Source organism: Dinoponera quadriceps, unplaced genomic scaffold, assembly GCF_001313825.1.
Source record: "Dinoponera quadriceps isolate SergipeBrazil2010 unplaced genomic scaffold, ASM131382v1 scaffold1308, whole genome shotgun sequence".
NCBI classification, from domain to species: Eukaryota; Metazoa; Arthropoda; class Insecta; order Hymenoptera; family Formicidae; genus Dinoponera; species Dinoponera quadriceps.
In genome coordinates this window covers 490,473-517,646 of record NW_014555613.1, presented here as the reverse complement: position 1 = coordinate 517,646, position 27,174 = coordinate 490,473, and the positions used below count along the sequence as shown (strand labels likewise).

At 40.6% G+C, this 27,174-nt stretch overlaps 2 protein-coding genes across 3 annotated transcripts in view; one reads left to right on the top strand and one right to left on the bottom strand.

Moving 5' to 3' along the window:
* Window positions 1-22,727, top strand: part of LOC106744888 (polypeptide N-acetylgalactosaminyltransferase 2) — a 216,316-nt gene extending 193,589 nt beyond the window's left edge. For both annotated transcript variants that reach the window (XM_014620015.1, XM_014620014.1), the window contains exons 4-10: window positions 13,719-13,817; window positions 16,393-16,460; window positions 17,178-17,429; window positions 17,994-18,209; window positions 19,512-19,731; window positions 19,954-20,164; window positions 20,228-22,727. In XM_014620015.1, coding sequence (XP_014475501.1) covers window positions 13,719-13,817; window positions 16,393-16,460; window positions 17,178-17,429; window positions 17,994-18,209; window positions 19,512-19,731; window positions 19,954-20,164; window positions 20,228-20,497 — 1,336 coding nt within the window. In that variant the 3' untranslated portion in view covers window positions 20,498-22,727. The remainder of the gene's footprint in view (window positions 1-13,718; window positions 13,818-16,392; window positions 16,461-17,177; window positions 17,430-17,993; window positions 18,210-19,511; window positions 19,732-19,953; window positions 20,165-20,227) is intronic.
* A 3,190-nt stretch (window positions 22,728-25,917) lies between these two features.
* Window positions 25,918-27,107, bottom strand: LOC106744889 (KRR1 small subunit processome component homolog). The gene has a single exon (XM_014620016.1). It carries the CDS (start codon window positions 27,009-27,011, stop codon window positions 26,001-26,003), a length of 1,011 nt encoding a protein of 336 aa, XP_014475502.1. The 5' UTR covers window positions 27,012-27,107; the 3' UTR covers window positions 25,918-26,000.
* Between the last annotated feature and the right edge of the window lie 67 nt (window positions 27,108-27,174).

The following is a 27,174-nucleotide window of genomic DNA, read 5'->3' as shown; positions in this document are numbered from 1 at the left end:
CCTCCACTGCGGATTCAGAGGTGTGCGCACACTCTTCATCCGCACGCAGGAGAGAGCACCGAAAACGTTACCGCGAGAATGGCGCCGTAAATCGCGCAGCCACGAGAAGTCGACGGCCGCGCTCTCGGACTGGCCATAATTCCCGCACGACCGACAATTTATAATCCATCGAGAGCCATCGCGTCTATACGGTGGAATATGGAGCGAAGCCGGGCGTCGCGACACCGCCGCAGTTTCCGCTCTTCTTTTATCTGCCGCGGATATCCGTGAATAACAATGGACCGCGAGCACACTCCTTCGACCCCGGCCGGTTATTTTGCTACTCGCGAGGACACTTTACAACAGCAAGCGCGGAGATAAATGTGTGTTGGGCGCGAGGGCGCGAACGCATTCGCTCTCGTGTCGCGGCTGGTTGGACGGGTGAATGATGGAAAGCCGCGTTTTCCGATCCCGAGACGTTGCCCCGTTGCATGGTCTGACACTCAACAGCACGGAGCGATGTTAATCCTTTTAGCACTTTTCCCGAGTCCTCGTTCGTTAACTCCTTCTCGCTAATGGACGAGTCGTTTTGCGTCCCGATATCGTCCGTCTGGCTCTTCAGATGAGATATGTCGCGTTTCTTCCTTTCGTCCATTTAACAATGGAAACTTGCGAATTCACAAAAAATCGAATTATATCATTCTGTTAAATGACATAATTTTGATTTTCTACAAGTAATTACTTTATGACGTCATTTTAATGGCATCATGACTTTTTATGCTGCTTGGACATACACATAAAAAAAAAGTATTATATTTAATACAAATATCCATTTTCTCTCAGTACGTAGCGTAAGAAATTATTGTGTGAGCGAAATAATAATTCTTCGTACTTCGCGAGAAATATATCGCGATTCTATACGTCGGGGAATATTGTATCGTGAATGGAAAAAGTCTGATAACAACTATGCTAATTGAAGGCACATCATATCGATGGGTTATCAATAATCCGACTTGCGATCTGGTAATAGGCCAACGTCGGAAGATAGCATACGTTGTAATTAGAAAGGAATAAGGACAGCGAGAGACAGTGAGAGAGGGACGGTGGAGATAGATAGCACGGGACTCTAAGGTTTCTAATGCACCGATCACCGCCTGGGGACCGACCTTAATCCATCGATTTGTCCGCTCGCTAATGTCGCAGCTTTCACCCCGCTCTCCTCTCGGTCCCGAAGGGGAAAATGCGACGTCAATTTCCTCTGATTCGCGAGGGAAAGAATTCGCTTCCCGGGACAGGGAACATTTGCGTGTCACTGATCGACGCTCCGGACGCTCTGGTTGTAGCTTCGCGACGCGCTTCAATTGTGATTCTCGTTAACGGATCTCCTCGTTCGTTCTTTTCGGACCGGTTTGACGGGGGAACTTCGCGTTCTTTTCGCCCGCGGGGCGAATGTCGATACTCGAGCTTAGCCGGGGGCGAAGGAGCGCAAATAAAAAGGTTTAACGGTCGTTCCAATTCCATAATTTATCGCAGGTATATCCTTAATAATTCTATCACTCGATCGCCGCAGTAGCCGAGGTGAATTTTTCCCAAACGCGATTACGTCAGAACGGTTTCTTTCTCTTTTCTCCTGCTTTTTTCCTTATCAAACCCGCACGCGAAGAGTTCTTGTTTTCACGAGATGAATTATTCTCTCAAGGCTGGAGGAGAAGACCCGAAAGATCCTGAAATAGAAACAGCATCTATCATCATCGCGTTCCAGCTGGACCTTCATTGTGATTTATTTGAAGATGAATTGATACTTCTCTAGCGATGGAAACTCAGACATCTAATGTATAGCGCTAATCATTTCTCTTCGTGATCTTATAATTCATTCGTTATTATCTTTAAAAGAATAATATGATCTCTCTTTAGCGCACACAATTTTACACTTATGTGCTAACATATTTGACGTTCTTCTTTACAAGGGAGCGTCGAACTGTCTGATCAAACACCAGCGGTTCTCGTCCGTGTAATTCCCAGTTAAGACGAGCGTCTCACTCGAAAGCTTCTTCGCCGGAGCTGAGCATAATTCGGAGCTCAACGAGCTAGAACACCAAAAAACGCGCGATCACTCGTAAAACACGTCGCCCACTCTCGTCGGCCCGTATAACGTGCAGTACATTCTGCCGGTCGGAAAGTTGGATCATGTTGATCCTTCGAGGATCGCCCGCCCGAGCTCCCGTTACCTTAAGTAGGTAGTTCCACGACGACCAAAACGAGAGAAGTTTCGCGTTTGTTCCTGAAACCGCGTAGTAACCGGTCCGAAGAAGTAGTGACTCCGGTTCTCGTCGCGTCTCACGCCCGCCAGATCGACCCGCAGCTTCCTCTTCTTCTCACGGAATCTTCTCCGAGAACTGGAGAGGACTTGAATAATGATACCGGAGCGTCTGAATGGACAGATTTAGGGACGGCTCGTATCGCTTTAGCAGCCAATTCGGCGAGTCGAAAGCACCGCGATAGTTCCTCCTCCGGCTTCATTAAACCGATTCCTCGGATCTGTCTTGTTCCAATTCCATCGTTAATTATTTTAGATCGCGACGCTAGCGCGAGCAGCTAACCCAATTTGATAATACAATCGACTCTTTCACGAAAGAATAGCTTTTACTTCGAATTCGCAATTTTATCAATCAAGTCTGTTTGCACGGAAGATAAATGGCTGCATTGTCTTATGCAAAAGAATTATTTTATTGACAATGTTATTTTGTGCTACTAAATTTTATAATAATAACACACACACGCACACACACATATTTTCTCCGGAAAATAGTTGGAACATCTATCATGAGTGATACTTGGCGTCCTCCATCCCCTGCCATCACAACCAGCACGAAAGCTAATTGACCTCCCTCCTCGTGGTATAACATAATTATTGAATAACCCCATATATATTTTTTCTTTATATATATGTGTGTGTGTGTGTGTGTGTGTGTGTGTGCGCGCGCGCGCGTAAAAGGAATGTTGATTAAACAATGTAGATTGATATAGTGTGCGATAAGAATCCCAGTAGCGTTTACGACCTTCGATTCGTCTACATCAGCCGCGGAGCTGTGAGAATGACCGATGTCCCGATGAATTCTTGATGGAAACTGAGTGGATTGGGTTTTTACGATCATGCTACCGCAGTCGGGATAGCGAGGAATTACGAGAGATCGTAAATCGCACATGCTGGTAATTACTGGACAAATGAGATTACAGTTTAACCTGATCAAATGGTTACTAATTAAAAGCCTAGGTCCGGAGTATTCAAATGTCGCATGGTAAATTTTACGCGGGCGTTTCTGGCCTTTAATTCGTTTAAAGTACAATTCGAAACATAACAGCTTTTACCTCATTCCGTAGCTTTACGACAACCATCATGCTGTATCGATTAATCCTATTATTGCATTCGCCTGTATTGTCTGAAAAAATTCCATCCGGTACACAATTGAACGGAGAAAAAGAGCTCTTTTTTTTAAATCGTTAAATTGCTATTATTCACAGTAATGTGTAATGCATAGCTATTATAAATTCAATAAATTATCATCATTAAATTAAATTAAATTTTTATGAAAACGTAAAAAGCGATAATAATAGCACGTTAATTGTTCTCACAATGATAATCACTTGTTATAATCGCATATTATAATCATATATAATCATATATCGCATCAAATAATAATATATTTTAAAAACTCGTGGGCGTATTATCGAATGATCACATTTAACCGATCGAGCGATTTTATTCGCTATATAATTCCACCTCTAAAACTCCGAGACCGTGGTATTTAAGTGTCTCGAACACTGCGGACAGATTAATGTGCTACTAAACCTACCTTGACGATACATCCGAATATATGCATATGTCTGCGTTAGACGAGGCTTTATAGTGTCTCTAAATTTTCCCCGATAAAATCGGTGAAATTTATAACCCCCCCACGAGCACTAAAGTGCGCGCTCTAATCCTGCATTAGAGTGACTACGCATACAAGAAGAATGAGGGTATAAACTTTTCGCAAGGTGGGAACCGTAAGTAACGATCGCGCGTAATCTTGAAAGAGACGAATTCTCGGCGCGCGCCGTCTTGAAATATTCGAATAACAAATAACAGGAGAAAAATGCGAAAATCTCGGGAGATTATGCGAGAACGTTACACGCGGCCAATGCGAGTCAACGTGATTTCGACGGTAACGGTAACGACGCGCACTCTGCATTAAAAGGCTTTTGAAAAGTCCATTCTTTTCCTTGCTTTCGACGCATTAACACGCAATACAAAAATTGAAAAGCAGCCGCGGGAAACTTGATTATTTAAAAAGCCATTACAATTACAGTCAGCTGCTAAATACGATTACTGTCGTACGTTGCGAGCGTGATTCGTTGTTCGAACGTAAATCGGTCGGACGCGTGGTTAACACAATGGATATATAAAGCCGAAGTATATAACGCTATTATGCGCCTACCACGTAATCACGATTCGCCCGTGCGGCGTTTGCAAGGCTAATTGGCAGCGGCGTTTTACATTCTTACAGCCCTAAAGCTGCTTTTTAAATTGCATCGCCGTTTGTTTTATCAGGTGTAAGCCCAATGTTTCGTAATTACCGGCGAAATCGGTTATTGTGGGAGCTACGACCGAGCGGCGGGGCCGTACACACACATTTACCCGATGCGATTAAACGTTCAATTACCAACACGATGATTACGCTTATACAGGTTTCGCCCTGCACGCGCCTGCAATTCGAAGTCTCGGAGAGACTCGTAATCTGATACATGAATTTAAACGACTGGTCGGATGCTGCAAATTAATCCTTTCCGCTCGTATTATTCCGATCGGGTTAGCGACACTGCTGCGAATTGACACGTATCGACGTTATCACGCTCAATTAAATGATATATGCCCGTCGAAATCCTGATTATGTGCCAAACTCGATATTATCGTTTTATTTTGTATCCTCGATTTATGTTTATATATCGTCGGCTCCCCTTCTTCCTCGACGCGTTTCGTAAAACTGTAGTATCGTATAATTCAGCGAAGGACAAACTCGATAAATTGTAAATTCATGCCGTTGATTATTCAAGCCTAGAGATTTAGCGCATTTTGGCCGTTATATTTTCCGAGCTCGTGCATTTTAATGTCTGCACACACGCGAACTGAAGCGCGAAAAAATTATTTCTAACGCGAGCTTCACGGCGCGAGTTTTCCTCGATAAAAAAGCGAGAGAGAGAGAGAGAGAGAATGTCTCGACACTTTCGAAAAATGTATATGAAATTTTTATTCGTGGAGCGTATATTTTTTTTGCGCACGTCACATATTTTTCTCATACGTGTCGAATTGATTTTGAGGGCTTTTTGCAATCAACGGGGCTTCAATAAAACATACACAAACGAACGTCACCGCAACACGATTCAATCGGACAATTACGAATATTTTCTCGTAAGTGCGCCCGCTTTAAAAGCGGAAGCGCGCGACCGCCGCCGTTACCCTACCGATATTCATACGGACGAAAAAGAAAATCGATAGCAACACACTCACGTGACCGGTACGCCAATGTGTTCGATAGCCCCGTAACTTCGTTAAAATAATATTTGCGTACCGGCGCAATCCGTTCGAGCGTGTCGTACAATGTGCAGGGAGAGGTCTCCCGTGACAGTGAACGACGGCGAACAGCTCGTTAGCTACGGGCGTTTCTCGCACCCGCGGGAGTTGCGCCGCGTTTCGAGGCCGTCACCCGCAAATGGAGAAGCAATCAGCGGTGTCTTCAATATGTCAAGGGAGAGCCACACGCTCGTGAGAAATGGAGAACGTCTATTCGACCCCCCTCGTTTTTAGCAACCACTGTCGCGTGCATTGTATCGAGTCCATCGGCGCTAATGAAGGCGCCCGATACGCCTCATCGAAGGGGGAGAAGTATCCCGCTCGTACGCACTATTAATTTCGGCTTCTCGTGGCTCTTGAGAACCGATTACTCGCCGCAATCCCGGCAGTCCGAGAGTACCGGGGGGCGAAGTGTGTTCTTGCCCGCGAGAGCTTTATAAAATGTTTGCCATTTTATACCCGCCCGTAAGACATATGTAATCCATTAGCGAGCGTGGGGAAGGAGGGGTTAAAAACTACAACAACGGCGACAATGTATCGTCTGAAACTTTGCGCGACCGTCCGTTTTTCGCGACACCAAACAACTCTGTAAACCAGGGCGCGATGCACTCTGATTTCATAGAACGCGCGATATACCGGCCGTGTGCGCACGGTTTTCGCCGCGAGCACGGAAATGCTTTTTGCATTTTCCGAAATTAACGCTCGGACAAAACACGATCCGGGGAGTGCGCGATGTCCAGGAGTAACATGATTTTTGGCGCTAGCGTGATTTGCGCGTTCGCCAGACGGCGGCGATGCGTTTTGCAGCGTGGCGCGAGATCACGCGCGATCAACGCGACGCTCGTTTTATATGGCGCATATCCGCGTGTAAAAAATCTCTGCGAACGCAACGCTCTCGGGATTTACGACGTAACGAACGGGAATTTAACGGTGTTTAACTCGGGGATAATGGTCAAGGAAAATACGATAATGCGCTCGGGGGGGCGGGGGAGTGAAAGATAGGTGGATAGATAGCTAAGTAGATGGTATATTTAACTCTATGGTTAAGAATCCCTTCAGGTATACAATGGTCGAGAACGTTCAACGTAATTATACATGTCGCTCTTAAGTATATGGTGTTTTAGTTATTATTAGAGGAGGGGGGTGATATTATAGCCCTCCATTTATATTTTGTACAATAATGTCGTTAATAACATAGACTGACGAAAAATGTTGTCAAGTAAATCTAGTCAGAGTAGGTGTTTCTTACAGATTTTCAAGTCAAAGCAATGCCGCTGGTAAAATTTCTCCGTCGCGTCAGCTTATAAAAACGCCAAATAACCCATGAGCGCAGATGCGAGGCCGCAGGATCAGAGTGAAATCCTAATTTAAAAAGTGAAGGTGCTCATCTCGTGCCTCAAGAGAGAGAGAAGGTTAATATGAGGGATTCGTGTGTAAACATTCCCGAAGAGCCGATGGTCGTACAAACGTCGACCACGAACGATTACTCGTCGCGCGTTAATTCACAACTCCATGATCGCGATTTTTTCGAGTGCCTAGAACGAAGCGCGCATTTGCATCGATTACCGCTCGCCGCCCGTCATTGTTGTCATTTTACACTTCGCTTCGTATGATTTACCGTCGTAATAATAAACGTCGATGATACTCAATTCGATAGTGTTTATACCAGACGGGCGACATGAAATTAAATTATGAATTATGCAGTGGACGTGTCGCGACCTGGAAATTCAACATCGTCACCGGGCGGGAGATTATTCGCGTCGCGTCGCCGTGCTCGTTTCGCCGATCTGCGGAAATTTTTGCGCCCGACAACATTGCGTCCGGCGCAACATTTTGTTGTCCGGGGCAACGTATCGGCGCAGAACGCTGTAATTTATTGACAGACTTAAATGGCATCTCACGTCGCTTCCCTCCCGACGCAACCCGGCTCGCTTAGAAATTGATACGCCGCCGGAAATGGCTTATATCCCAAATAATCGCGCTGATCTCGGATCGAGAGATCGAAAACCCAATTCGATCAGTGGCAACAACAATTTATGGCGTTTCCNCCCCCCCCCCTTCGCAGATGACGGCGATTTTCTTGTTCCGGAACGCCCGCTCGACTTCACCGTGCGCCCGGTGATGGATTAAAAATTTAATATCCTGTTTCGCGAGTTCGTCCCTCGAGCGACGCGCGGGAGTTTCCCAGGGAAAAAGTTATATTTCCGCGAGCCGCTGAACGTGCCATGTCCTAATACCGTTTCGTGCCCTTTTTCCGTCCTCGGGCTGTTCCGCGCGCTCACGATCGCCACTATTTCGACAACGCGAGCGTTCGTATGAGCGCTCTAATGGATCCCCCGTTATAGAGGCGAGTCGCGCCGGACAACAGCCCCGAACTGCGTTTACACAACATGTGCTTCGGAAATCTGGCATTACCAGACGACACAGAGATGTTAGTGCAAAGTTACACCACTGGTCGCTGATGTTGCTAAATGTACGAGAGGTACTATTGATATCGATTTCTTTGCGCGCATGCGATTGCCATGCCATTAACATCGCCTGCAACAGAGAGCTCTCTATTCGAAAACGTAATCATTCCATCTTTATAATCTTCTTCGGTAAACAATAAAGAAGGCCAATAAGAGCGAGCGCGTATAATTATTTGCAGAATCTGTTATTAATAATCCAGACTACGTCCCAAGTTATTAATTGTAAATCGATCTCAAAGTACCGTCAAGGATTGGCGAAATGACGGAGTATTTTGTATTCGTTATTCGAATTCGACGATATAATGTCAACTTAGGCCACGATTTAGGTCATTTTAGACGGAGGAACATTTTGGACGGGAACAATGATGGCATTAGTTTGTTTTAATTGCATCGGCTTGTACTGCTTTCGCAGCTGCGCTTCGCTCTCTTCTCTTTCTCTCTATCGTAGGACGCATTCTCCGTCAATCCGTGTGAGCATATACGTACATGTGTGCTTGTGAAACATCGTATATGCGATTGAGCATCCAATGGGGTCGCGCGGGCCGGCCGCGTTATCCACTTTAGCGGATAGCGCGCGATAGGAGCGGATCCTAAATTGAAGTTTCGAATTAAACCGGCCGGATGATCCGTCTCATCTGCCGGACTCGCTTTAAGGCTCGCTTTAAGGCTCGCGTGCAATTTCGTTGTCGACAAACATGTCGCCGCAGAGACTAGCCCGGTTTAATGCGGAATTATGGTCCCCCGAATTAATTTGTCGATTCCCACATCGTCTCTCCGGCGGCGACGCGCTCGAGCGAAGGCACACCGAAGCACGGTGATGAGTGTGTAAATTACTCATTACCATGCTTGCTAACCACCACGAGGCACTCGATTGCGCCAGAAATAAGACCGGAACGATAAATCGAATTTGAATGCTGCTAATGTGTGTATATATGGTCAATCACAAAAAAGTTGCAACATTTTTTTCGATGAGTTTCGCAACGTATCCAGTAGAAAAATGTTTTTCCTGAGAATCACTAAGAAACAAATTCTCTTGTTGGACACAGATTGCGTTCAAAAACTCACCCAAAAAAGTATCCTTTTCGACCGCTTAGCTATAATTAGCGAACGAATAACGAACGAACAGCGAACCAATGTCGAAGGCGAATGTTCGGATGTTCACTCTGGTGCTTGTTCATTCATTTCTTTTCAACAAAGATTTGTTTGTACCTTTAGATCCAAAAATAAATACCGATCAGATCTAAGGGCTCACTGAGCGTGGGATGCGGGAGCCCCAACCACTGATGCGGGATGCCACTACTACACACGTAGTAGAATCCTATATATAAATAGAAAAGCCCAATGAAATTCGATACATCGAAAGTCTGCCATTTTCTTTGCACGGTGACACTTGGAACAAGCGAGTAAAAAAATGAAAGAAGAAAAATGAAATGGGAACAATGGTTGCAAGAAATTTACTTTAATAATGGGTTTATGTAAGAATGTGCTCTCCAAAATTTATAATTACTCGTTATAATCCGACATATCGAAAAAGGATTTTATCGAGTTATTATATACTCTAAAAGTATAAAAGAAAAATGGCATTCACAATTAGGAACACTGTCGACACGTTCTATTCATTATAACTTGTGCACTTATAGGGCTTAGTAGTTGACTGATAGTTAACTTTCCAAATGTCTAATGATCATCAATGTACAAATGAAAGACAGTTCGAATTAATCGATAATTATCGAGAAAATGATAAAAGTATTAATCATAACATTAGAGATTCATTAGAAAATGCGTGGTAAAAGTGGTGATCTCGTTTTAAAACCCGAGTCGGAATTTTAAATTCTCCATTAAATCTTCAAACGGTGAAGGTGGAAATGTACTCCCATTTATAATATCAAAGGAGCACAATGGAAGACCTTTGAAGATTTAATTTAGAACTAATCTAGACTTAATGTAAGACTAAAATTTCGAATCGATAACATTCTTATATCTTATTATCTGATCCTTTTATCATGTTTTAAACTATACTTTATTTCTAATATCTTACTCCTAATTCCCTATTTAATTCCTCGTTGATTATCACCTTCATTGTATATAAGCCTTCACAGCACTCTCGACGAGAACACACTACAAACATATGTTGACATCGGTTACTAATTAGCTTAGAGAATTCGATCGATTGGTTTGCACAGAAGATGATTAATGCGGGGTTGACGATGAACGGAATTGACAAGAAACTCACGGTTATAGAAGATAAGCTGTGAAAGTTCTCTCAAACGTTACGTGCAGACCATGTATGTGAGAAATAAGTAAAGATCGCATATAAAGTACACAGACTATCAGCGTGGACATCTGATTTCGAAAGACGCAAATCCGGCCTCGAACGAATAAATCACAGTCACGCGTTTACCGATCATCTTCCTGGCCGACGATGATTCGCGCGCAAGGCGATAGCTTCCGGCGACAGTGCAGAACTTTCTCGCGATCTCGTTTGACGCGCGACGGCGCGAAAAAGTGCATTCGCGCACCTATGCGCCGAAGTAACTGCATTCGCCGCACGTCTCACGAGTTTATCTCGGAAAAGAGGGGCTGACATATTGGGATCGTTCTGGTCGTCGGGCGCACCGCATTTATGTACCCTCTACACCGGCTCGGTGCCCCAAGTGATTGTCCTCTTATTTTCTTCTCTTTCTCTCTCTCTCTCTCTCTGCCTTCTTATTTCCTCTGCTTAAGCGCCGTTTCTGGCGCTTAGGCTGCTCCCGTCATCCTCCTCGCGTCTTGTTGCAAGCTCGGAATGCGATACATTACAGCCACGGTATCACGATTGTGGCTTTTACGATCCTTTTCTATTTTCATCTTCCGACGATAAATACGGGAGAAGAGGTCCCGCGTGGATTCGAAGCGAATGCGCAATTACGATTAAATGAAATCGTCTAGCTCATTCTTTGTGATGTCGTGCGTCATTAATAATAAATTAGCCGACGACTTGAACCGTCAGGTAAAATTCGATATCATAATAAAAGACATATGTTATATGGTACATGCGTTATTAGAACACCGAACTGAAAACTTAAAGCTTCACAATAATTAAACTGAAATTAAAATAGCATTAAAAATCTATTTTGCTGACTCACTCATTGCTTTATATAAATTAAAGAGCATCGCCAACTCCCAAACTCAACTTTCTTTATTCTTTTCTTATCAAACTTTTGAGCTGCTCAAAATAATATGCATTTTAAAGAGTAAATTTGCAAATGCACTCTAGAAAAAAGTGAATTGCGAAACACGAGGGAATTTTAATTTATATTGATGTCCTTGACTACTAGATTTTTGTGACCATCTGTGAGAAGAAAACGATACGAATTTCGCGCAAAATATCTTTACAGAAGCGGTGCAACGAATTTAACGTAATTTGAGACTGTTGCGAATGTTCGAATCTGTTCTAATTTATGCCACAGTTTCGATACGTTTCGTTTCTAATTTATAACGCGATACGCGAGTCAGGAGAGTCAAGAACGGTCAGGTATTAAGTTCTCAGCATATATCTCGCGACAAGCGCATAAAACTCTCTAGATTACGATGAAAAAGTGAAATCCGTAGTAAATCCTGGCTGGAATTATGGGAAGTATTCTCACATTATTTATCGATCGCGTAATGCGTGCCTCGAACGACTTGCGTCTCTACCTTGCAAAATTGCAATGACATACTGAAGTAAATAATTCTAACGAGAATGAAAGAGAGAGGCTGCGTGTTGTTCACATAAGCGTGTTTGCTGTGCTTTTATTGATCGTGACGCTCGACTCTTCCAAGTCGGCGATAAAAGAGCACTATATACCGATAAAAAAAAGCGGTTGGATCGACAAAATCGGCGATTGCCTTCGTTTAACTCGAGGTTATTGAACTATCCTGTGACTTGCATTATTATTAATCATTCGTAAAAATCACGACTGAAAAAATACATATTTTAGAAAAATATTATTTTTGAGAAGTAGAAACTTATATTATAAATATTTATGATAATTGGACTTAAAAACAATGAAAAATTAAGACAATAATTCAGTTAATAGACTGACGTTGTCTAAAAAAAACTTTGTTCGTTTAAGCAAAATTTGTCGATTCTGTCTTTTTCAGTTCAGACATGTGCGGAGGAGCGTGCCGAAAAAATTGCTTTTTGTTTCATGTTGCTATGTCGACTCGTTAGCAAGTTATAGCCGATTAATATCGCGGTATTAGGTTAGGTTTCGACTTGATTAGCACCGGTATGACTTGCTGTCGCGCCAGCGCAGTATGTTTGTTTACATGCTGTCTTCGTCTGATTATGAGATGGACGGCCGGCACTGTAGCGCGACCGCGAGGTCAAAACGACTATCCTTGTCCGGGCCGCGAAGTGGGAGCAAGGCCGTTGCCGCGTGCAGTTGCGTATGGCGCGAGTATAGCTTCCTGGAAATGCGTTTGCGGAATACAGCTATTGTTCTCCATTCATGTGCGTACCGTACATGACCTACCTCACTTATCCCATAATGTTGGACCGATCGAGAGCGCAGATCGATGCAAACGTCAATATCTTCACTTCTAGACGGCCTAGTGACTTGAAATAAAAACCGTTGGAAAAGTGAAGTTGTTCTTCTGTGAAGTAAGAATTAATTGGCACAATCACTTAAGTGCGAAAGACATTGATTTTCATGTTTACGTTAAAATGATAATTAATCTATATTAAAAACCAATGGAAATCTTTGGTTTGAATTTGCAATGCGAAACGTCAGTTTTATGTTTTTAACAGATATAAAATAGAATTTAAAGGAAAAGGAAATAATAATGATGAGAATATATCTACGAATTAATTTGTTATCAAATTTTAAACGTTAACTTATTTCACAGAGAATTATATAGAAAGACAATAACGTTGCGGACATTGCGGAAATATATATTATTCCTGAAATATTTTGTGCATATTTTGTTCTACTCTGTGCGTCTAAATAGCGTCCTTCTCAATAAGATTACAAGCAAATATGACTGACGTATGTTCCTCCAGCTGGACATTTGGCTAATCTAGGACACATAGAAGTGAAACCGTGTGTGGACCGCGATAACCAATCAATATTTACCAATAATTCGATGCCGCATCGATCGAATAGCCAATATTGAAGCATTCCAATGCAATGTGTTATCCGCCACCAAGCATGGAATCGAATGACGAGTTCATTGAATAAATTGATAGGCACATTAGTGAACAATATTAAGAAGGAACTAAGACGAAATACTAAAACAATTTGAACAATAATTTATAGGGTCCAATATCTCGTTGAAAAAGGAACTTATTACGCACTGCGATATCGAGATATTGATTTGGCTATTCTTTTAGTTTGTATAAAGTACGAGATATCGGAGAACATATTGTCAATCTTACGATAGTTGTAGGCTTCCAGATTTTATGTAGAGGTACTATTTTTCGTTTTTTTACATTTCTGTTTCTCGTTCGCAGGCGATTTTCATTCAGCAATCGAATATTAGAAAATCGCATCCACGCTGTACAGACAAAATACGATACGCAGTATGGCGGAACCAGAATATTTTCTATTTGCACAGTAATTTTTTCGTTTCTATTTGAAGCATTAATCTGTTTTACACATCCGAGCATCCATCATAATTACGCTATTTTCTCGTTACAGGTGTAGAATGAAACAATGGAGACGAGATCTTCCACCGACTTCCGTTATAATTACTTTCCACAATGAGGCTCGGTCTACGCTACTCAGAACCGTCGTCAGGTAAGTTTGAAACAATGCATAAAATGCAAGGCAGTTATACTTTCAATTTAAACTGACAAGTCTTGTCCTGGTCCTCTCTTGATAATTTGTGTGTCGCAATCACATTACGCATGCAAACGAATAGAGTTTTAGGTATGCATTTCTTCTACCTCTCTTTCTTATTATAAATACATACTATGAAGAATAAAAATAAAGAATATTGAAACATCAATATTTAACATGTCATTACGATCGAGTTTCTAAACATCAAGTAATTGGCAATCGGTAAATTCTCACGCGATCATGGACGCGACGTTCTTCCATTCTCGACGCATCAGCGAGATGCGGAAAACGCGGGAAGATCCTCAATGTGAGCCAGCAATGGGCGACGACGTGCGATGGAATTTTCTAATCGTCGTTCCATCGTTTTCCATCCCTCGCACTTATTATATGCGCTCGTATACACACACACGCGTGCGAAACGAACCGAAGAATTCGAGAGATCTTCGAAAGACATTCGAGGGCGGATATCAAGGCCGGTTTTACATTAATCGCACAACCGCAAGGTCGCAAGAAATTGACTAATCACAGTTAATTATTTTCTTTACGATCCAAAATAATTGACTATAATTAGTCAGTTTCTTGCAACTTTGCGATAAGGCGATTAATGTAGAACTAATCTAATATCGCGGCGCATCCATTATACCATTATGTCTCGTTGACTGTTCCCTGTTATGCCTCAGAATGTATAAGTTTACTTTAGGTAATATAAAACATCACAGATAATCAATATTTGCACAGATACTTTACTAAAGTGAAGATCGCGAAGACTTTATAAGAAAAGATCGTTTAATAACGTAAATGTACTCACGGTAATAAAAAACTGAATTTTATCATTGCTTACCTTAAGCAAATATTATCAAAGAAACTGCAACTCAGTCGCGGAGAGTACAGCGAACGTATTAAACAATTTGTAGCAATTTTCAGCTAAAAATAATATGATAACAGCACGTCATAAGAAACATCTAACAGTAATTATTATAAAACATTTAATTATATCGCAGCATCACGAATCGAAATTTCAATTTTACATGAAGTCTTCAAAGATCTTCTATTATACTTTGATGCTACAAATGGGAAATTATTTCCATTTTCTCCACTTCAAAACTTAATGTATAGCTAAGTAGATTTAATGGAGGACTTAAGTCAACTCGAGATATCTATAAAAAAGTTATCGACATATTCCGTTATGCCTCGTGGTTTCGTCTTCAAGTTCCCCTACTTCATTTTTGTCATTAAAATATCTTGGATTTCTTCACTTCACAAATAATAATAAAGAACAAAAAAGTAGCGAAAAAAAGGTTCGATTGCTGCGGCAATTGAGCAATTCAATATTCCTGCTTCGATTTTATCGGCGGCGATTCAAATCTCTCACTCCGTACTTCTCGCGTAACTGGCTCCGTCTTTTTTCCCGGTGTCGTTTCACTCCAGACGACGCGACGACGTAAATCACTAGTTTTTTTTCTCATAAGCGTCTTCGTATTAATTAAAACATTTTTTCGCTGAAGGACGCCCCGCGGGGCGAAGAGAGGTATGAGCTGCATTACTCGCCGGAGGTAGCCTCCGCAAAAGTTGCTCGAAGTTCTCGTCGAACCGGAAGAAGGAAGCAGGCGAGAGTCGGAAAATTTATTTAAGACCGTAACATGGCAGCGTCAGGGAAATATATCGGCCCTATCGCGTCGGTCGATGAAATTAAAAGGAAGTCTTAATTACCGCGACGAGACCGCACCTCGCCATTACTTAGACGCGCCGCGAAATTTTCTGCGATCAATTTCACGCCTTGTCAAAGTTTTCCGTAAAAGTTAAGATGCCGGTACAGATTTTCAGCGATAGACGAAGAGGCTGAAGAGAAATTATTTTGTACTATCCAGTTAAGATGATTAATAAAGTGTGTGTTGACGTGAGAGATTAATAAAAAAAAAATGACCACGAAATATTGAACTTTCCTTATTGACTTAGAATGGAGTTTTAATTAGTGAAAAGAAGAACCCTAATTATTTGCAACAATCCTCTTATACCGAACTCGCAAGCAGAACGGGTCGAGACACGAGAACGTTCAAACAAGGAGCGAAGTTCTTGAAACTTTGATAAAAGATTCAATAGGACAATCCGAAGCTTCTCTTCTCCCTTTAATCCGAAGGCTTCTCCGCTTACTTGACGTTAATCGACTGGAAAAATTTATATATAGAAATAATATATAGAAGTAATACACACAGTATGATTAAAAAAGAAATCGCGTGTCGAGTTTTAAGTCGAGAGTTAATTTAAAAAGGGCAGCTTATTATATTGATAAACGATCTTACCTCAATGTTAAAATTTAAAGTCTTATCGCGCAATGGCGACATAGTCGGATATGCACGGAATAAAATATGTGGATGAAATATTACTTTTATACATGATATTTATTTTATTATTTATCGCATATGTATTAATAATATTACATATTATTATATTGCTTATTACCATCTCGGGGTATATGTTATTAAATTTAACTTAGCTTTCTGAAATAAAATTTTTAATATTTTTGTCCCTTTAGCGTGCTGAATAGAAGTCCCGAACATCTCATCAAGGAAATTATTCTAGTGGATGACTTCAGTGACCACCGTGAGTAGCTCTACATACTATATATCCTGACTTATTTATACAATTATATATAATAATAGATTAATCAATTTCTATAGATTCTAGCAGCTTTTGTGTTTTGCAGAGAAATGCCATTTGATTTATTTAAGACGCGAATTTCAAATTCTGCTTTTACATCATTCTGCAAAATGCAGCAATATGAAATATGAACTATCATTAGATCCGTATATAGAATTAACGCGAGTGACAGACGAATTACTCATGGGTCAACTCGCCACGAAGGGAATATTACATACAATATTAAACGCAATTTACCGCGATTAAAATGTAAATTGTATGTATATTCAATTGCAGAGAATTATGCTTGATATTAAATATCACGTTTAATACCGCACGCGTGGGTAGATGGCCCGTGGCTTATGTATCATTTATAACATTGTTTACGACTCTAAGCAATGTGTCGGTAAATTATGATTTCGAAATCCGCAGGCACACATACACCGATCTGGGACTTATCTTTTCTTAGCAAGAAATCGTTCAACTGCCTTGATTGAACAAGTACGAGTGATAAACAATCATTAATATTTGAAACAACGAGCAATATTTATTGTTGATACAGCAAATGCAAAATTCTAATTATTATTTTTTCTTCACAAATACATATAGACGTGATATGCGCGTAATCGACATAAAATAGAAGAAAATATCATGAAGCAAGAAAAATTTATCTGTTTGCAGCGGAGGACGGCGAAGAATTATCCCGCATCCACAAGGTTCGCGTGATCAGAAACGAAAAAAGGGAGGGTCTCATGAGATCGCGTGTGCGGGGTGCGGACGCGGCTACAGCGAGTGTATTGACATTTTTGGACTCGCACTGCGAATGTAACGCCGACTGGCTCGAGCCTCTCCTGGAAAGAGTGGCTGAAGATCCAACAAGGGTGGTATGTCCAGTGATCGATGTAATCAGCATGGATACTTTTCAATATATTGGTAAGTGTCTACACAGAAAAAAAGTTTCCTTGGATTTAGTCTTAGGATAAATATTTGTTTCACTTGGGTATGTTTAATATAATTGTTTTGTTTAATACAAACATCATAATTTAATTTCAAAAATCATTTTGTGAAATATTCATTTTGTAATAAATGAAAATATTGTTTCACTAGAGTAAACCATGTTGTTTGATAGATAAAATGTATTATTTAAAGGAAATAACGTTTGATAATTTTTTATAAAAAAAAAAAAATAGAAGAAATATGTTATTTGACGCAAAGATATTTATTGCTTTAGAAACCAAACAATCCTGTTTACTGTTAACTTCAAACGTTCGTTTGTTTGCTTCATTTCAAAAGACAAATTTGTTTCAATTAAGGAAATTTGATCCAAAGAAATCTTTTTTTCAATGTTTTTTCATCTGTTCAACGCATCGTAAAATTAATGAATATTCACGACTGTGTACGTGTTTCAAAAAGAAGCTCGACTCATTTTCAGATATTAAATATTTTTACATATTTTTTTTAATAACATTTTGTTATTAGTCTTCCACTTTGTTTTAGGTGCATCTGCTGATCTCAGAGGTGGGTTCGATTGGAGTTTGGTCTTTAAATGGGAGTATCTCAGCCAGACAGAACGTCAGGCGAGACAAAAGGACCCGACGCAAGCCATCAGGACCCCTATGATTGCCGGCGGACTGTTTGTCATCAACAAAGCGTACTTTGAGAAACTCGGCAAATACGATACACAAATGGACGTTTGGGGCGGTGAAAACCTCGGTAGGACGATACAATTTTACCTCCGTACAAAGCGCTCGGAGGAACGATCCAAACCTCCAACAAATATAACTTGAAATACTTTGCTCTTGTACACCTTGTTTAATCCGAAATGTTCCCGGAATTCTCGAGTAAATATCAACGAGTGATATTTTAAAGTCTTATCTATCTTCTTCTCCAAAATACACGAATTCGAGACTTAATGGCAATGTATTAACATAAGAATATTCGCCAATTGTGACAAGAACGTTTCGTTGTTTCATTCAAAGGCGGTTTTTACCTCGGTATTATTATTCGCTTCCTAAAGATAACGTCGGAAGCTATTTCGCTTTAAGAAACTTGCAAATGCTATGAAAAGTATCGCACGTGGTCGATGTACTTCGTTACAAAAACTTTCTTATGAGGCACGTGCAGCTCACGATGAGTACTTTGCAGGAAAGTAAACTTTTTATTGGATCAATATAGTCGAAAGTTATAATTTCTCAACAAGTTTTAATGAACGCTTCCTATTAAATTTTAAAAAGCATTGGAACGCACCGGCGTAAATATTAGCTCATTCATCACTGCGTCCGACAGCTGCGCTAACATAAATGCTTGGGAACGTTTTCGATTCAAAAGTCCACAGAGAGTTTCCACTTTTTCCCACTGCGTGCAAATAATTTCTTCAATTTAATTTTATTTCTTGTAATAAAAAAATTGATAAATTGATCAACATTCGTCAAATTGATTTCGATCTCCGGTCTAAGATTCATGTTTGCGTCTACAGACGCGAAATTATGTTTGACCATTCCTCCAAGTTTGTCAAGAGAGATGCTACGTCCCTTGGAAGATTGCACGTTTCAAACATGAGAAAACGAAGTATTTGACAGAAACTACCTTGTCTTGTGTGTAGTTTGTAAGAGCTTCGTGGAAAAACATAACAAGAAAACCAATATACGTCGGTAGTGTGAAGTTAGAAATAACTCCGACCCCATTTCGCACTGAAGAAAAGTTGCCGGGTTTCTTAGAAGGAAAACGCTAACATTATTTCAGCTTAACATAACTGGATGAAAAAGTTGAATTAAAGGAGCACTTTTCTAATTACTCCGTTTTACAGACGTACACACTTTAAAATGTAAAGCGGATTTGCGCAAAAATTGATATTCTCTTGCGTTCTCTCGCTAATATCGCACGTAAGGAAAGCCACCCCTGGAAAAATAAGAAATTACGAGTTTCGCGAGAAGAAATTAAAGAAGATCAGTCACGCATTTTCTTCTGATGCTCGTTCTCTCACGTTCGTGCTCATTGCATGTAACCTTCTTTCAGAAATATCGTTCCGCGTGTGGCAATGCGGTGGCAGTTTGGAGATTATCCCTTGCTCACGTGTGGGCCATGTATTTCGTAAACGTCATCCTTACTCGTTCCCCGGAGGCAGCGGAAACGTGTTTGCTCGAAACACGAGACGCGCTGCCGAAGTATGGATGGACGACTATAAGCAGTTCTACTATAACGCCGTGCCACTGGCACGAAACATCCCCTACGGAAAGTAAGTCAAGACGCGCCGACGTTTCCAGTTAAACTCCTTAAACGCGACACTCAAGTATCGGATTAAAACATACTGCTTCGAATATTTATCAGCTTTGAATATTTATCGTAATCTTTTTCATGCCCGACTTTTCTTTTCGCTTTCGTTAAACGTAAAAACGATGAAACGTCTGTTGACTGACGCGCGATGGAATCGAGTCACGTAAATAATGATGTGTTTCAGCATTCAAGACAGGATGGAACTGAAACGGAGATTGCACTGCAAGCCCTTCAGCTGGTACCTGAAGAACGTATACCCGGAACTAGTCATACCTACGAGCGAGGGCGGTCCGGGAGGCTCTCTGAAGCAAGGCACCGCTTGTTTAGACAGCATGGGTCACCTGCTCGACGGGAACGTGGGTCTCTATCCGTGCCACGACACCGGTGGCAACCAGGTGAGCATTTGGATGTGAAAACAATCAGTCGAGAGACTAACGCACTCTGTATACGTTTCGCAGGAATGGGGTCTCACGAAGGACGGTCTGATCAAGCACCACGATCTCTGTCTGACGCTGCCGGTGTACGCCAAGGGCACGACGCTGCTGATGCAGATCTGCGACGGCAGCGAGAATCAAAAGTGGCGGCACTTGGAGGGCGGGCTGATACGCCACTCGAGGATCCCCGTGTGCGTGGACTCGAGATACCACGCGCAGCGCGGCATCACCGCGGAGAAGTGCGACTCGAACGCGGAGACGCAGAGGTGGCATCTCTACAATCACAATCACTAGCTGATATGGTTGCGGTGAACACGCCATTCACCCGCGAACTCTCACTTAGCGCGACGGTCGCCCCCTTCTCGGCAAGGTCGACCGGTCAGCAGCGCGTTACTTAATTAGGAAACGACTCGCGCGCGCTACTCGACCGATCGATCCGGACTGCCATCGCAGACCGGGTGTATCTTCGTGCGATTGTCACGGCTCTTCGCCATCTCTCAGATGGTATCGGTGAAGAGTCCTTCTTGCGCCACGCTGACTCGCAAGTCCCCGATACAGCATGTCCTGTGAGCTTTGAATGGGGCTGTACGTTAGACGAAAGAAATCGATGAATTCTCTGACAATGTTGCTGGAAGTAGTACCATAAGACGGGATAATTTCGCGACGAGAGAAGAGGATTTCATTAAGACTGCCTGGTGTGTATATGATAATAATCGATAAGCTTCGGTTTCTCTCCTCTCAAAATATCGCTTTCGATCGTTTCTTTTTTCTAAGCACTAAAAAAGACAGTAGTACATCGTAATATACTTCTTTTACAGTGACGGAAGATTAATCTTATCGAGATAGATCGTGAAGTCTCATCATAGATGTAGTCAGTGTGTAAAATTATTTATGATAAAGTAATATAAAATACGCGAAGAGTGATAACGCAGAGGCCGCGTACTAATCCGACGGTGCAAACCGAAGCTGTTTGCGAAGGCGTTTTTATCCTTTCAAATCAGATTCATGTGTTATGATATATATATATATATTCCACATCGGACGGTGAGCGTGCGATCGATTTAAACGAGCAAAAATCATACTGCTGCGGCGGAAGCCGTTCTTAACACTTTCAACCTCGAAGAGAATATCAGTCGGACGGAACATCTCATTTTCGAAGTTCAAGGTGTTAAAGAGTCGAGCGTGTTTGAAGTGCGTATACGATGGAGCAGTCACGCACTTACGGTTTATAATTACCAAGCTCGAGGAATTCTCACATTTCATCCAGCGGTGTATTACTTAAACAAGATTTGTTTTAGTATTGCGTGCATGCGATTAATTCTTCAATTTACAATATCGCCTGCAGAATCTCAAAATTTATATAAATGTAAATATATATGTATATGCTTACTGAAGAGACTTGCATAAATTTTGAGATACTGAAATGAGAAGCTGATATATTGTAACTCGAAGGGTTAAATTGAACGATAATATCGGTAAAACGATAATATCAATAATATCGGTTAAATTGATAAAACGAAAGCATCATTGGAGGATGAGTAGTAAAGACGGAGCAAAAGCAAGAGTCGAACTTTCCTTTTTGCCTCATATGATCAATTATTTACGATCAAATTCGGTAAGATAAGGAAACGAATTAATATTCCGAAAATTGAAAATATGATCAAATCGATCGGTTTTACAACGGTTTTCTGAGTTCGCGGTTTCTTTCTGTTTTAACTATAAACCCAGATCTAGTACAGGCCGATAATCAAGTCATGTTTTTTAGTACGGGTACGTACTCGAGCGCCTAATCGGGCGACTCACATTGTTCTTTTTTTTTTTATAGATATATACATATGTATACATATATTTATTTACGTGCAATTTTTAAATGAAGTTTGCCAAAGTTTTTACACTCGGCATTACTTCATGCGTTTTAGGTAATTCATAGTTTTCTTTTTTTATCACAAACACCGGTTTGAGATTACGCTTTTAAGCAAGTGACTGCGGAGAAGTTCTTTGCTATTTGCACGGGAAGAGAAACAAACATACGAGATAACGAAAAAATTGCATACGCATTTATATTATGTAATTACGATATATTATCGCTCTGCGTCGCACAATTTAATCACTTAAATTTGAAAAAAAGAATTATGCGAACTCCTATATTTCGAGGGTTTTGCAAAATGTTCTTCGATTCTACGCAAAAGGGGAAAAATCGCCAATTCAAGGGGAAAAATCAAGACGTTCGTGCCAACTTTCGATTTACGATCGCGAGTGGCACGACGCAAGATGCTTCTTATTGGCGTCGCTATTTTTGTCGGGCCCAAAATCACACGCAGGCAGCGTATGTTCTTTTTATCTGGTCTTAGTGTATACGCGGCGCGACCTAAAAACGCGCCGGAGACTCTTCTCCACAATCAAACGACGAGCCGCGGCGAACAAAACGCTTTTCCATCAAAAACACGCGCTACGAATCGCAGAAAAAGAGACTTATTTTTGTAACTAATCGTATACTTACTTGGTTGTGCGAATAGACGAAAAGCGTGGAAAATAACTGGTATGAGTATACTTAACATGTTGTAGTTCGGTAATAATCTCGCAGAAACAGCCGTGAATTAGAAAAAATTGACAGAGAATTCGAATCGTCGTGAAGGAAATATCCAGAATTCTGAAGACGAGCGTCGATTCTCCAGTTTTTCATCTTTCTCCTCTTCGATGCTGAGGAAGGAATAACGTTAATTTCGCCGACGTGATCAATTATACATTAATCGCGTAAAATAAATTGATTATAAATTAATCACGTCGACGAGTTATACGTTAGAAATTGTTATTTCTCGCTCGAGATTGAAATTACGATAAATTAAACGAAATCTCAGACATTCGATCGATCGAATCGTAAAAATAACCGGCAATATCATGCGGTATCCATTACTCGCCTACACGTGTTAAGTGAATCCAAGTGGAAGTTGGTGCGACTAATATAACAGTACATATAGCAGAAGCGATCTTTTGTACACTTATACTTTCTGACAATGTCTTACTGCCGTCGCTTCGCGCTGGTACCGTAAATGCCGAAGCGAGACGAATAACAATATCGTATGAACACTTTTGTATAATACACCGGCATCCTTATATATCACATACACACACACACACACACACACACACCCATGCTAGCTGCTGTAGAGAGAAGAATGTGTAAACATCCGTTAGGAGATTTTTTTGATATTGATATTTTACATAGGTCGTAAGTATTTCGATGTAGATACATCACGCGGATTGATCAACACGACCGTGTTCTAATTAAACGAATGCGATTGCAACGCGACATCACGAGTAATCTCTCGAGCTGCTTTTGGAAATCAAACTGTTAAGAAGATCTCCGATTTTCGTTTATACGAGTCGCGAAGAAAGAGGGCGGTCTTTAAAAAGTTCTTCCTTTAATCAGGACACCGCCTGCCTGACGATATATACGTAGATAGTAAAGTATATATACACGAGGTATCCCTACGTATATCATTATCGCGCCTTCTTTCGGCTGCAGATTCTTCGAAGGATTTCGAGTCAACTTTCCTTTAGTCCGAGAGAGATTGAAAGGGAGCTCTAATTACGGAGTTAGTTAACATCGGAATTAAAGGATTTCGCCGCTACAGGAGCGCGCGCGTGGATAAGGGAACTTTGTTTTCAGATACTAGCAGACTTCATTCCCGACCTCGGAAGTGATTTGAAGCTTAATTAACGAAATATTTGACTTTCAATATCCAAACACCTTGGGAATTACGTTTGATATTCAAGTTTCGCAAGTTTAATCCCTTTGATATTAGACAAGAAACAAAATATTGCTGTGCGTAAACAGCCCGTAATTGCAGTTGGTGCGGCAACATCCTTGTTAAAGAAGTTGCCCCAGTTTGATCAAAGAGGTCGTAAGTAAGAGTAAGAGCAAAAGAGCTTAGAAAACGCGGGATACTCGATGCATGCGTACGCACGCACAAATGCAAGCGTGCAGAATCTCTTGATACTTGGCTAAATTTCGCCGCGTTGTAAATAAACATATGCATATTGATTATCTCCCTCCCGTCCTAACGACTTCGAGTAGCTTGTCCCGCTCTATCAGCGTCAATACTTATCCGTCGCTTCCGTGCATTTCTGACGCGAGCGAGATCGCCACACACAATACCATATTCGTCTATCTGTACATAAATGTATTCACGTGGCATAAGTGTAAGTATAAGCTAACGAAGCGTCGTACTTCCAAGATCGATAAAATTGTAATATAATAGGCGACTCGATCTTAATTTTAAGATATAGCGGGTAACCAATCGGTGTTAATATTCATGTGTCCAATAATACGAAAATTTGTACTCGGAAAGCGAAATTGTGGTGCAGATAGGGTAAGAATGCTTTATATTGAATGAGCATTTACAACCTTGTCACACATACATACGTTAATCTGATATTTTGCCCGATAGGGATTTCGAACCACGAGAAATGATTCAACGCCAGTTTGGCATCCGCTACTTTTAAGTTGCAGTAAATTTGCGATAGAATTTGAAATCGCGATTGCATCGAATCACGCAAAACATTAGCATGTTGAAGACTCTATATATTTAGCTGTCGTGTAAAGTATCCTCATCAAAAACAGAGAATCGAAAGTAGAAGTTGAAAGGATTATGGTTAATAACAAAATATAAAAACAACGTTATATACTTTTAGAAAAAATTCTCACGAAAATGCAGAATTTTGTTTCAATAAGATTCTTTTAAAATATCCGAAGTATTCTATGTAACATATTTAGTAGGTAGAAATATATAATTAAAAGATTGTATATACAGTAAATTCTATATATATATATATCGGTATATTCGTCTTCAAAATGCTAAATATTGAAATTTTCTCTGCTCTATATTTTGCAAATGTAAAATAATTATATATAAATATATACATACACATTATACATGTTAAGAATGCGACATTATAGTAATTATAAAAACGAGTGTTTCTAATAAAATAACGGGACATTTCCGTAAAATAATGCTTGTGGAACCATACGATCATTGCGGAATTCTACCAACAAAATAAGCGGTACATATCATTAATAATGGCCGAATATGAGTGATGATGCATTTAAACGTTTTCTGAAGGATATTGACGATCACGCACGACAAAATGTTTCATGGATTTTGCGTATACAATTACACCTAATTAACCGGCTTTTCAATTCTAAATTATTAGTTTAATTTTTAATTAAACTGAATTTTTGAAAAATTTTCCTTGGACTGTACGTGATTTCACATTTTTACTTATGTCTCTCATAAAAATTTGACTACATAATATACAATTTCAATAATACAATGTGCTTTCTATGTTGAACTTTATCATTTTTGACCATTAATAAAAGGTTCCAAAGCTACAAAATTAAATACGTATATGTGATTATGTTGAAATGATTTTGCTTATAATTAAAATTTGTATGTTGTTTTTACTTTCTGTTTCTTCATTATTCCACTATGTTTTTGAATATCAAGGAATTTTGGATCATATTTTTCCTAATAATTTTTTAATTTCTATGTTATTATCAACTTATTCTTTTCTATCAGAAATAATAATATTATAGTAAAAAATATTGTCTTGATTCAAAGTCGAATCTGGATGTCTCCTTGCTGGCTAGAGCGCTTTATCAATTCTGTTGTCCATGCAATATTGAACACAAAACTATCATAAATAGATGTATATTTATGCGTCACAAAGCATTACACTCTATAAAAGTTTTTATTTATATAATAAAATTCAATCGCTCACATATATTATGACATTGTTATGTTTTACGTTTCTTTAACCCTTTTTCAACTTTCTTTTTTATTTCTTCAATGTCTATATCAGTTTTTGTAGTGCTACTTTCAACAGGTTTCTCTTCAGGTGGAATAAACGCCTGAGCTCTACACTCCTGTCTTCTCTTGGTTGCCTCCTCATGCTTGGCATCTTGTTCCTTCTTTTTCTTTGCCCTCTTCTGTTCCTCATTCAAGAAGTACTCGCCAGTTGCCATCTGCTTGTCAAGTTTGCTCTCTTGCTGAGGCGGTGGGAACGGAGTGTACAGTTTCTTCTCCTTCTTCTTCAGCGGTTGCTTACGTTTGCTTATATTCTTACTGTTGAATTTAGGTAGAAATCGCTCCCAATTTTCATTCTTCAATTTTGGGTCCTTGGCAAGTTCTCGTTTGATCATTAATGCCTTGATATTATAAATAGGATGGATATTCTTCATAGTATCTTCCGCGATTCGCCTTACTTGTTGCAAACCTTTGTGAGGCCCCAACGCTGCTACAGTCTGACCCTGGACCAAGACGTAACAGTTGGTGAGTAGCTCAATAGACTTCAAGGTACATCCATTTGGTCCGATGAGTCTTTGCCTCCTCTTGACAAACTTTTCCTTGTTCCTGACTAAAGAGGATATCTTTATGATGTCAGCAGCAATATTATCCTGTAGAACTCTTGCCGCTTGCTCGAAAGGAACCGATCGTGAAAGAAGCTTGATCATGTCGCGTGCCTTGACGATGATGTAAGGATCCCACGTTTTCCTAGTAGTTTTCACCGTCATGCTACCTTCCACGAGATCAAGCTCAGCCGTGATAGCGTGCTCTTCCAGCACTTTCTGAATCAACGGCCAGTGTTCCTTTAGGTACTGCTCCCGGTACTTGGGAAACAGGGTCGCGAACGAGCTCTCTTCCAGCAGGCGGTGAGGATTGTCCTCCTTCTTGAATTGCGGTATTTTTATCGCCCATGCATTACTGACCGGCCCGATCGTACGTAATTTACGTTTTGAACGACCCATCGTCGTATTAGAGAAAATAAACTGTATGAAACGAAAATTCAGAACAAATCACGTTTTGTCTTTACAACTTAGAACGGCTTCGCATGTTTGTTTGCATCACGCCCTCTTTTAGGATGGAACTATTTAGCTGTACCCATTTTCCGATATTGTCGATAAAGTCTCC

What these genes read in the sequence shown, in the direction of transcription:
- LOC106744889 (XM_014620016.1), bottom strand. Translation starts at nt 27,011, where the DNA reads ATGGGTCGTTCAAAACGTAAATTACGTACGATCGGGCCGGTCAGTAAT.